Source organism: Phaethon lepturus, unplaced genomic scaffold (assembly GCF_000687285.1).
Source record: "Phaethon lepturus isolate BGI_N335 unplaced genomic scaffold, ASM68728v1 scaffold11956, whole genome shotgun sequence".
Lineage (NCBI taxonomy): Eukaryota > Metazoa > Chordata > Aves > Phaethontiformes > Phaethontidae > Phaethon > Phaethon lepturus.
In genome coordinates this window covers 45,883-57,934 of record NW_010545594.1, presented here as the reverse complement: position 1 = coordinate 57,934, position 12,052 = coordinate 45,883, and the positions used below count along the sequence as shown (strand labels likewise).

At 50.6% G+C, this 12,052-nt stretch overlaps 1 protein-coding gene across 1 annotated transcript in view; it reads left to right on the top strand.

Moving 5' to 3' along the window:
* Nucleotides 1-5,886: 5,886 nt before the first annotated feature.
* The window catches only part of SHROOM3 (shroom family member 3), a 22,824-nt gene continuing 16,658 nt past the window's right edge, over nucleotides 5,887-12,052 (top strand). The window contains exons 1-2 of the mRNA XM_010289013.1: nucleotides 5,887-6,014; nucleotides 8,744-11,999. Of these exons, the coding sequence (XP_010287315.1) occupies nucleotides 5,956-6,014; nucleotides 8,744-11,999 (3,315 nt within the window). The 5' untranslated portion in view covers nucleotides 5,887-5,955. The remainder of the gene's footprint in view (nucleotides 6,015-8,743; nucleotides 12,000-12,052) is intronic.

Sequence of the window (12,052 nt, the reverse complement as noted above, 5' to 3'; positions counted from 1 at the left end):
TTCATGTACATGTGCTGAAGTGAGGGGTTTTTCAGTGTGTTTTTTACCTAGGGAAAGTTTTAATCTGAGCATAAAGAGGGGTTGGGGGGTGCATCTCTCCCTTTCCTTTATAGGTGGGGAGATACTCTAGCCCAAGATCCATGACATGAAATATCATTTCATATACTTCAGGTCTTTCCAAGAAGTTCTCCTTCCTTTTTAGTCAAAATTGTGAAGGGACAGAGATCATTCCAGATCTCTCCTGCCCCAGAATTTAACAGAAGGGGTCTGCAAGCCTAAAAAAACAGATTCAGTGAAAGACACGTCAAGCCGACACCGTTATGGTCCAACTTCTTTCTAAGTGGCCTCGTCTGTTATGCTTATTTTTAGAACCATGACTGGACCTTAATTAAGAGCGACATTGCTTTGAGTAGATTGTGCCTCGCTCTTTCGAAATCCTAATAGGCTTCTGAGTGCTTTAGTTTTTCCTTCATCTCCTGCTTAATAGCTAGGCACAGGGACTGCAGCAGCGCGTTAGGATGTCTGTAGACCGTATCCTTATTACGCTAGCGTTCCTTTTAGATGTGGCCATCTTGGAGACAGGTCCACAGCGGTTAAAATTCAGATCGTTGTTTATGCTTTCTGTTGATGCAGGTGCACAGTTGCCCTCGGAGGGTACACATGAATTGCTATGATCAGGATCTCTTTGTATAGAAAGAGCCTACTGCACCGTGCAGCGGTGTACAGCTCGGGACATACTACCTGTGCCACATACTTTTTGTTAGGTAAGAAATATTACTAGTTTGAGATCTTAACCACTGTGAGGATGATGCGGTAAGGATGGGCAGCTGCCTTCTTGGCTTTCTCTCGTGTGACTCAGTGCCTGGGATCGGCTCCGAGAGGCACAAGCATTGCACTTGCATACAACTCTTTCTTCTCTTCTACAGGAGGAGGGTCTCTGCTGCAGAGCCCCTGTCCCCTCCCACCTCCCCAGATGCACGGGGCAGGCCATGGCTATCCCTTCCAGCTCCAGCCAACCCCCCACACAGCCACCTGGGCCACACGGCTGCTGGGGGAAAGCACATCCACAGGGATTGCAGTTGTCTGCAATGGCACAGAGTGACCCTCTTTGTCCCTAGGTCTCTTCTCTATGTCTTCCCATCTTTCTTGGGCACGTTAAAACCAGCAGCTCGTCAAAACGATCCCTGCAGGTCATGGAGAACACGTCTCGGTGACCACTGCCCCTGCCTGGATCTGCAGGTGGATTCTGCTCCCTGGGGAGAGATGCTTTTCTTGAAAGGTTTTGCTGCCTTTATCTTCAGCATTCCTCCTCTCTACTGAGGAGGATTTTGAAGCTTGCTGGGACAGAGGAAAAATGAGCACAAGGTCAGTGGCAGAAGCATTGTTGACAAATGGTCTCTGTTCAGCCATCTTGGATGATGTGTTTGACAGACGTGAGACTGACGAAAACTTAACTCCTCGCAAGCTCTGGGGGTGTGTTGCAGTAGAAACAGATCAGTTTGTTGGGGCATTGATAACTCTGAGTTGCTAATTGATCAGCCACAACATCCCCTCCCTGGCTTTCACTCATTAGCTTTCTAAAAGGCTGAGTTACATCCTGTTATTGTTTGCAAGGATAAAATTCAGCCTGTGTTTCCTAAGAGAAGGTGCTTTTTTTGTGAAATCCTTCTCTTCTAGCTTCAGCTTTGATACTCTCACGCTGTGTCTAACCTACACAGCAAGTACGTCCCATGATGTGCCCCAGGATCCTGCTCCATGAAACACCAGGATATGGTATGTGAGGGGAGGGAACTGCTTCCTGCCTGATTCTTATCCCAAGGTAGAAAACAGTCCCATAAATTGGGTGTAATGACAGTCATCCACCTGCAGTTGTTGTTGTCACAGCAGCAGCAATCGGTATTGATACTTGCCTCAGCCAAAGTGTGCCGCTGGCTGCTGGCGACCTGGAGGCTGCTGTCAGAAACCTGGAGCAGGGGAATTTGAAGGGGTTATTTGAATTTCTTTTTCTTTTTTCTTCCCCCCCCCCCCCTCCCCAACTGCTCCACTTGGAGGTTTAGGAAAAGGGAAATTTTTCTGGGCAAATGTAGAAAAAATGAAAATGGCAATTTGAAGGAGCTAGAGATTGTTTGCTTTGGTTAAAGATGGGCTTTTTTACACAGAAGTATCTGTGCGCTCTTGGAGGACCCTGGACCGGGGTACATATTTGAGTTGCAAAGTGCTCAGGTTGTTGCATGTGCTTTGGCATCGGTGAGGAACAGTATGTAAAGAACGGAAATTAGAATGAATACATTTTTCTGTATGGTTTTAGTCTGTAACCTTGGAAAAAAGATAAATGAACCTTTCAGTTATACCGTGAAGAAAGCTTCAGATGGCTGTTCTTTAGATGCTGATTCATTTCTAGAGTTAGTGCCAAGGTATCTTTACAAAGTTCCATTACTGTTTTGCATACAGAGCATAAAAATAATCTACAGAGAGTACAGAAAGAACATGCGCAGCTCTACAGACCTATTCATGGTAAAGGGCCTCAGAAATGTCAGTATGGTCCTTGCAGCCCAGACTGCATCAAGTCTTTGCCAGGCTGCGTTAGAGGAGACTGCTAATGTGCCGGTCACGTTTCTGTCTGAAAATGCTGTGACTAGTATAGCAACAAGGAGCATCCAGATAACAGCAGCTGGACAAGATTAAAGACTGTTCTTTTCCCTTTGGTTTTCCAGTTTACGGTGTGAATTTGGCAGTATCTGGTATGTAATCAGTGTTACAGCTGCTGTGGAGCCTGTTCAGATGCCAGCATTGCATCAAGGTCCAGTGACTTCTCCGAATATCTTTGCTCTGAGGCATTTGTCGTGATGCCAACCTGACCTGGATGCCCACGTTATCTGATCACTGGAGGTGTCCATGAGGAACCGGGAGTCTCTTTTCCAGCCTTGGCATTATACAACAGAGGGATCACTTTCTTCGTTACCTGAAGTGGGGAATTTTTTAGTAATAAGATTGTCCAGACGCTTTCACAAGTACGGTACAGGTTCAACCCTTGAGAAACTAGTAGAAAGGACAATGGATGAGGTTGTTTTGTTGTTGCTGTTGCTGTTACTGTCACAGTTCTGCATTTTGAAGTCCTACAACCTCCTGGAACAAAGTGTCAGCTGTTGCTCCTGTTTTTGTTGAAGGCAACTGAGTTACACCAAATTTATACCAGTTAAAGATCTAATGATTTATTTGTTTTCACTCATGTCAGGAATTAGCTGCTGCATTTGCGAGTTTTATCACTCAGACCGTTTGTCTGGGATGAATCAGGATCCTGACGTTGTGGGCTTTACAAAAACAGTTCTGCCCCACTTGCCAAAAAGAGTTTAATCTTGCAATGGTTTTTACTGCTTCCTGAAAGTTGTGCTCTGCAGTAAAGCAAGTGTAACCAAAAGCTGTTGCAAAATTGGCAGATTAACCATGTTCAGCTCCCCTCCATCTGTAACGGGAGGTAGCTGTTCTTCTTTAGACACTGTGGTGCTCACTGTCGTATTGCACTCCAGTTCCAGTCCTTTTCCCTAATTAGGCAATAATGATTGTAAACTAAGCTTAAGGAAGTAGGGTAAAGCAAGGTGCTATTTTCAGGTGTTACAGAAGGCTGAAGCTAGGAACTTCTTAGCGTTCCCTGAATGCTCACACACAGGCACTGGCAGCATCGGCTGTGCCTTTCTTTTACTACCTCAGAGCTCTGTCTCAAGGAGAGTCTTTCGGCTGATTCGGTGGAGACTGGATCAGGCTCCCTGTTCTCCGCCTTTCGGTGCACGTGTGCACGCAGACACCCTCCATACTTCCATCCTGCCGCCTCCTTGGAGATCACCTGCGTGAGTCTGCAACATGAGCTGGAGATCATGTGTACTGCAGCGCTTCCTCTCTTGGCTTAAGCTCGGCTAAGATTCGGTTACCCTTAATCCACATTTCCAGGATCAGGTAGGTGTGGAAACAATGCAAGGCTATCCCGCACTGAGCTGGTACAGCATGTCTTCTGACTTAAATTCACAGCTTCGCTGTCTACGTGTTGTATTATTACAAGGATATCGATCAAAAGGGTTTAAAATACCTGTGGCTCAAAAGATGGGCTACGCAGGTCCCTTGCAGCTTTTTACTGATCAAGTCAAGGGCTAACGTGCTTTGCTTGTGGTCATTCTGTGTGCTTTCCCAAGCAAAACAGTAATGCTGGGGGCTCGTGCTACTCGAATGTACAAAGAGAGTCTTTAAATCTCTGCTATGGAAAAGGCAAGAATGCAGGTTATTGTTAATAAACAGTTTTGTTAACTTCCCATCCAGCAGTGTTCAGCTTCCTCATTTCTCTGGGCAAAGATCTTAACAAAAGAGCTCTGTTTTAAACACACCGACACATGTTAATGGTAAAACGGTGCTCGGTTCAGCTCGCTCTCTGTAAACCTCCAGTTCAGCTTTCCTTAAGACCATCCTGTCACAACAAATGTTAAAAGGAAAGGAACGTCCCTTTTTCTTTCTTCTTTTAGCTGATGATGAGAGAATGACCTGTGCTTCTGAAATCTGTATGGAAAAACTACTAGTGAAATGGTTCTAACTCTCACGTTCTGCCAGTGCTTTTCCATGTCGCAGAACGTTAGCCAGTGCCAATGTTAACCTGTGCTAAGTAGAGAATCTTGACCCTAACAATCATTTTTTACTTTGTACTTTTTCCTGTATCGTTTCTTTTCACAGTCTTAGGCGGTACTAGGAGAGTCCTCTTTTGGTGTATGGTTTACATCTGCAGAGGGCATTTTAATCTATTTACTGACTTACTCAGGATATGCTGTACTCTGAAATTTTCAGTGAGACAAAGACTTTAAAGATGTCATATCCTGGTCTTGCATTTATGCTTTATAGGTAGTCAAGGTTGTCCTGCAGGCTGTCACATTTGGGACTTCAGTGGTACACAGGTCCAGTGCTGCTCCTCAGTCTCACAAGAACAGTTAGAAAGTGCGCAGATGAGTGCTAGAGCAGGGGGAGAGATCCCTCAGGGAAAGCAGAGGGAGGATTAAGGACAAGCCCAAAAGCTGGGGCGAAGAGGACTCTGTGCGGCATGTTCAGGGTACTTGATTGCTAATCCCTTGCTTTGACTTTCCATTGCACCATTATGTGCTTTAAATAAGGTTGTCGGTGGGTTTTTTTCTCCTAAGAGCTGATGGAGGCCTTCCTCAGCGCTGGTGACTGAAGCAAGCGAAGGCCAGCCATGCCGTGCCGTGCCGTGCCTGGGGATGCACCCAGGCTCACATGCTGCAGGGGGACAGCTGGCCGCCTGCAAGGCCCTGGGGGACACGAAGGATGCACATTGCTGGCACTTGGTTGAATGTCTCTTCCTGCGTTTTTATCAGCACTGAGAAGAGATCAAAAAAGTATTGTGCAGGCTTCCACCCCCTCATGGTATTTGATTCTTTAGATGACTTTGCCATCCGTCACTTTAAAATGAAGGGAACCTTTTGAGAAAAGCGTTCCTTCGGCATCCGTAAGAATCACATGCAGCCGCCCTGCTTGGTGCATCGTCCACAGGCAGCCCAGCCTGTAAACTGATCCCTGTGAATGGGCCCCCAGGCTCGTCCCCGAGGGGTAAGGCTTCTGGCTGGGAGGCAGAGGGGAAGACCCCCCGCATTCAGTGATAACCCGCTTGTCTGCCCATGCCTGTTGCCTTGCAAATATGAGGGGGAGCGTGTTGTGTGAACGTCAGGAACGGTGCGTGATTACTGCTTGATCCCACTTGGAAGGGACAAGAACCCAGCAGTGAAACAGAAGTGAGCACGAGCAATTTTAAATGTGGTTGTTGGTGTTACTTTACGTTCACATGGAAGAGCTGGCCTGTTGCTGATGTGTAAAATCCTTCTGCTTTTACCCAGGCGGAGTGAACCTCCAGGCCGACCTCACTCCTGGCATTCAACAAAACTTGCGGAGAACCAACCCAATCCCAGCATGATGCAAATATCTCAGGGTACGCTTGGCACCCCTTGGCATCAGTCCTTCCACTCCAGGTAAGCGCTACACAGCTGTGGTCCTGCATGGCGGAGGTAGAGACGTAAATCAGTGTGTTTTTTTAATTTAGTATCATTTTCCCACGGGTTTAGAAATCAGGCTCCCAAGCTAGCATGCCTCTAAACTAGTCCCCCGGTTCTGTGTCCTCCTTGTTTCCAGTGTTATGCTGGCTTCAGGGAGCCTCTGCCTCATGCCCAAGGATGTGTCTTGACGGTACTGACTACAAGATCAGTGCCTAAATCTAGAGCACAGGAGTGAAGGAAGGGGATGAAAGATCTGGTGGAAAAATGTTGCCAGTCGCCTCCATACAGCTGGACAGATTTACAAACAGCCGGGGTTAGGATTAGAGTTAGGAAGACTTCGGTTCCTGTTTGGTTACCCAGATAAAGTGGCAGTGTTTTCCTCCTGTAAGCGCTCCATGAGGTCGTTAACAGCTATGAAATTAATTGCTTTAAAAATCCCCCTTTCCGCCAAGATGGGAGCCCACTGTCAGGATGTTAATGCAGCTTTCTGTGGATCCAGATGCAGGAGCAGCCAACGGTAGTGCATCACTGATGATACTCCCAGGGGTGAGAAGTTCAGCGAGGGATTTCCTGGTTTTGGCAATTGCTTTCTGCAGGGGTCAGCTTTATCGTAACTGCATGTGCATGTCTGTTTCTGTAAGAAGTTAGTGCAGTGGTTTATCAGTCCCCAAAAGACTAAAGTAGTAACCTGAGTGCTGTTAAAAGAAGGTGGTATGAGGCACCTCTGATTTTGGCCATGGACCGTTGGCTGAGGCAGATTGGAAGCAGTGATGCGGTTCCAGCGAGTTGGGGCTATTTCTGTGAGGCCACACAGTATGGTAAGTACGGGGAAGAGAGCTGCCCAGGGCAGACAATACTCCTCAGCTGCCCTGAGCAGCCCCAAAAGGTACTTGGTGGTAAGCCCTTGGGCAGCATGAGGGCGGGCAAGTTTAAATTCTGCTCTTGGAGGATTTTCCCTGGAAAGGCCAAAGGGTTTCAGGAGCAGGAAACTCTCCTTATTATAGCCACTGGGATTTAAACATCATTTCTGAGACTGAGCCTTGGCAGAGGGGAGGAAAAAGAAAACAGAGCATTAAAAAAAGCGAGGAGATGGTTGCAGAAAAAACGTATGTTGGTCTCTGGCCTTCAGCACAGATCATGCTGTAGCATATTCATTTCCCACCGAGGGGCTTTGCCTCCCAGCCACAGCTCCTGGCAGAGCCTTTGGCAGCACGGCTCTGTCTCCTGGGTGCTTGAAGAGGAGCATGGGGAACATCTAGTGGCCAGCTGGCCAGGGCTGCACTGGGCATTGCCAGGGAGATATTTATTTGAAACTAAAATAGAGTGGTGCATTTAAATGAGTAAACCAGCTTTATCCTGAGATTTGCCATATCTCTTTCTGCCTGTCTCTGTGTTCCTGTGCATCTCTCTGCAGAGCTGCTGCTTTTTCCCCTTGCGGGCAGGCTTCCTTCTGCCTTTCCTCATCCTTAGCAGCCTTCTCCCCCCATCTGTCCTTTGGGCTTGTGGCTGTTAATCCCGCAGGGTGGCAGTGACTGCAGCTGGGATATGATCTGGAGCAAACTTTAGGCTCTTCAGCAGACACTTGTTAGGGATGGGGTCCCCAAACATACCTGCTGCCTCCTTGATTCCCAGGGCTGCTGTGCATCCTCGGCTCCCCCACTGCATGGAGCAGCTTTGGTTTTGTTATCCCAGTGGAGCAAAGCACGCAGAAATGGAGCTTGCCTGGCAGTCTTTCCTTTCCTGGTGCTTTCCTGTGACCCTGCCAGGGCAGCACGTGTAGTTGCACAAGGAACTTGAGAAAGCAATATCTAAGGGAGGGGAGCTGGGAACAGAGGGAAGAAAAGTGAAATCCTTCAGGCTATGCTCCCCAATCCTCACTGTATTTGCTTGAATCTGGGAGGAGAGATTAGCCAGGGGAAACTCCACATAAATTTGTGATACACCCTTGTGAGGTGTAGAAGGAACTGCGGCCGGCACAAGGAACTCCCTTCCCACTGATAGAAAGATCTCTGAATATCCTTCTTTTTAAACACATCTCTGGTGGCCACAAGTCCTCTTTCGACATACGTGTATCTCGGAGCGGGTGCCAAGGTGTCCCTGCACCTGCTGAGCTACACGAGGCAGCGGCTGTGAAGACTTCCTGGGGCATTCTCAAACCGTTCCTGTTGTTGCACTCCCACTTGCCTCCACGCACCAACACATGCATCTCTTCTCTGTCTTGTCAGTTTAGTTTTCTCGCAGCAAACAAACTATCCTCAGGACAGCTGAATTTCCAGGAAGCCTGCCAGGGCATAGCCTTCGTCTCCATAAAAAGAAATGAAATGGGAAAAAAAGAAAGAGATTAGATTGCCCCCAGAACGCCTCTCATGCTCCTCTCCTCCTCCTCGGTGCTCATTCAACTTTCCAAGTGCTTTGGATAGGTTTGATGGGTGGGGTTGATCCTCCCTGGCTCCAGAGATGTACTGTCTTTCTGCCTGTATTTCCCTCCCACCCTTCTGTGGTAAATAAGAGCCATGTGTTGCAATGTCAAGCAGTTCCTCTTTGTGAACTGGGATGACTGCAAACAGGGGATGGAGTAAGGCCCAAATATGGATTTTCATCTGCACTTCTCAAAACTAAACATCTTGCTTCTGAGCTCACTTATAAGTTGTTGTGCCTCTCCTCTGCTGACAGTGGGTTTTTTCTCTTCTCTTGCTCTTCCCCAGCTCCTCAACCAGCGATCTCTCTAGCTATGAGCATGGCTATCTGAGGAGAAGTCCTGACCAGTACAGCTCCCGGGGCAGCATGGAGAGCTTGGACCAGTCGTCCCCTGGCTACCACCCCTGTCACCTGTCCCCGGCCAAATCCAACAGCATCGACCAGCTCTCCCACCTCCACAGCAAGAGAGACTCCGCTTACAGCTCCTTCTCCACCAACTCTAGCATCCCCGAGTATCCCGCTCCTCCATTCAGCAAGGAGCACTCCTGCTCCACGGACAGCATGCAGTCCCGAGGCAGCCTGCAGGAGGGGATGAGGCAAGCTGACATCAGGTACGTCAAGACGGTCTACAACGCCCAGCGAGGGATCTCTGAAGAGTATGAGGTGAAGTCCTCTGCCTTGCTTCCGAGCTGTGAAGCCCGGGCCTCGCTGGACGGTCGCGGCCACGGCAGGCTCCATGGCTTCAGCCGGCACAACGCAGCCCCCTCCTGGGCGCAGCCAGGCCAGGGCTCCTTGGACAGCAAGAGCCAGCCCCCCAAGGGACCTCCCTTGCCTCCCACTCGCAGCGACAGCTACGCAGCCATCAGGCATCACGAGAGGCCCAACTCATGTGCTGGCCTTGATCTGAACAAGTCTGGTCGAACCCCGCCAAAAGGGGCCTGGCTTCCGCTCGTCAGCACCCTCTCCCAGGGGCTGCTGCTGAAAACCCACTTTGGAGAAGGGCATCTGCACACCGTGGTGGAGAAGAGCCCAGAGAGCAGCCCCACCGTGAAGCCCAAGCAGAGCTACTCCCAGCCAGCCCAGCCAGGGCAGCCCCTGCTGCCTACTGGTGTCTACCCAGTACCTTCCCCAGAGCCGCACTACGCCCAGGTGCCCCAGCCTTCTGCAAGCAATAACGGGACGCTTTATCCAGCTCTGGCCAAAGAAAGTGGGTACTCTCCGCCTCTTCCAGTCTCTTACGAGAAGGCTGTAGCCAGCAGCACGCTGGGCTTTGATGAGAATGGAAACCAAAGCACTACAAACAGATCAACCATCTTCTACCAGCCTCCAGCAGCTGAGAGAAAGCACGATGCTGCAGCAAAACTTCTCCAGCAAAAACCTCCTAGCACGGCGGGCCCAGACATCTGCCTGATCACGTCGAGAAAGGAGGAGTTCTTAGCCCCTTACAAGGTAGCACACAGCAACCGAGAGACCGCAAGTACCACACAGGCCTCCAAACACAGTTTTCAAGCTTTGCAGCCCCAGCCGAGGGATGCTAGCGAGAGAAAAACCCATTACCAGCCCAAAGAGGACTGGGCGGCTGAATCCCAGGACGGCAACAACGGCAACGCACAGATAAACGAGAGAGACACTGCTGCTCACCACCAGTGGGGTCACAGCAAGGCCAAGCAGTATGGCTTCTCCTCCTTGCAGAACATCCCAGAATGCTCCAGGAGGCAAAGCAGCTCCGAGCTAAAAGAGGTGCCACCAGCCGAGGGTTATTCCAACACCAAACTGTCCTTCTTGAACAGCAGCAGCAAAGAGGAGAAGGATCACAGGGGACAGGGGCAGAAACAGTGGAGCGATGTCGACCCACAGACCTTTGCGAGGCAGGAGGAGGAGAGCACGGGCGTGACTCTGTTCCATGCTGCTGAGCCAAAGTGTGAAGACCCTCCTTCTCCACAGCACCCAAAAACCTCTGATTTCGGGAGGAGCCGGCTCAGCTCTAGCAGCACCCAAAGCTTTCCCTATGGCAAACCAGACGCCGGCAAGCCCCGCTGCTCGGTGCTGGAGAAGGTCAGCAAGTTTGAGCAGCGAGAGCAAAGCACTCACCGGCCCCAGAGTGCTGGCATTGCCAGCTTTGGCCAGCACTATGGGCTGAGCAGGACAAGCCAGCCCTCCAGCGTGAGATGCTCTCTGAACAGCCTGGAGGACATGAGGAGCAAGCTCCGTGAGCCCAGCCAGCTGCCCAGTGAGCCAGGCAGGGTCTCCAGCCCCTCCGTCAGGAACGGGAAGCTGGAAGAGGCTGACTGGCACCCCGTGGAGCTGCAGATGGCAGCTTCGGCGAAGCAGGCGAGACCCAGCGAATACTACAGCCTGTGTCCTGAAAATGAGGTGCAAATAAGGGCGGCTCAGCTACAGAGGAGTAAAAGCACGTTCCAGCTGGGAGGTGAGCCTGAGAAGGAGATCCTCTGGAAGGATAACGTCCAGGATGCCCATGGGTCGCAGCTGGACACACCGTTTAACAGGGCCTACAGGAACAGCATTAAAGATGCTCAGTCCAGAGTGCTGAGGGCCACTTCTTTCCGTCGCATCAGCCCCCCTTTCGGGAGCACACCCAAGAGAACAAGCCAGAGGCCTGCCTCAGCCCACGTGGGCATGAGGAGCACGGCAGCATCTCCCCACACCCCGAAGGAGAGGCACAGCGTCACGCCAACAGAAGGCAGCCTCTCCACCCTGGACTACGCCAAGACACAGCACATCTCGCGCATCGGGGGCCGAAAGCGGCTGACGGCAGAGCAGAAAAAGCGCTCTTACTCGGAGCCAGAGAAGATGAACGAGGTGGGCATCTCTGATGGGGAGCCGTCGCCTTTCTCCTTCCAGAAGAAAAGCATCCATTTTGTCTTCCCGGAGAATACGGTGGCTGACCGACGTAAGATCTTTGAAAGGGATGGCAAAGCTTCTTCCACAGCAAGCCTCTCCAAGCCGGAGCTCAAGCAACTCCAGCAGAACGCCCTCGCCGACTACATCGAGCGCAAAACAGGGAGACGGCCATCCTCGCAAGATGTCGGACCGCTGAGGGAGCACTCCCACAGCTCCTACCTACAGGCAGGTGGCCCAGATAGCCAGAGCCTTTCCTCTGCTTCCAGCATGAATTCCCTCCAGGACCAGAACCTTTACCGTCGGAGAGAGTCTGTAGAGCGGATATCCAGGACGGGGCGGATATCTTCTACCCTTCCTCCCGGGCTGATGGGCTGCTTTGACATGAGTGGAGATGAGAAGAAAGGGCACCAGGACAGCGTGGTCACGAGTCGACCGAAAACAGAGAGGTGCCAGGATTACAGAGCCAAAACGGAGCTCACCAAAGGCACGCAGACAGACCCTCTGGGCATGCAGGGCCGGCCTTGCTACGGGAAGCAGGAGCAGGTCTTTGAAACAGCCTCCTCTGCCAGGAAATCTGGGAAATCGGTGTCTGTGGAAGACTTGCTCGATAGATATGACAATCAGACAGTCCCTGTGCATATACGTTCCAGATCATCTCCCACGGCGGATAAGAAGCACCAGGTATGTGGACACGGGATCATGCATGCAGGCAAGCAGGGCGCTCTGAACCAGGG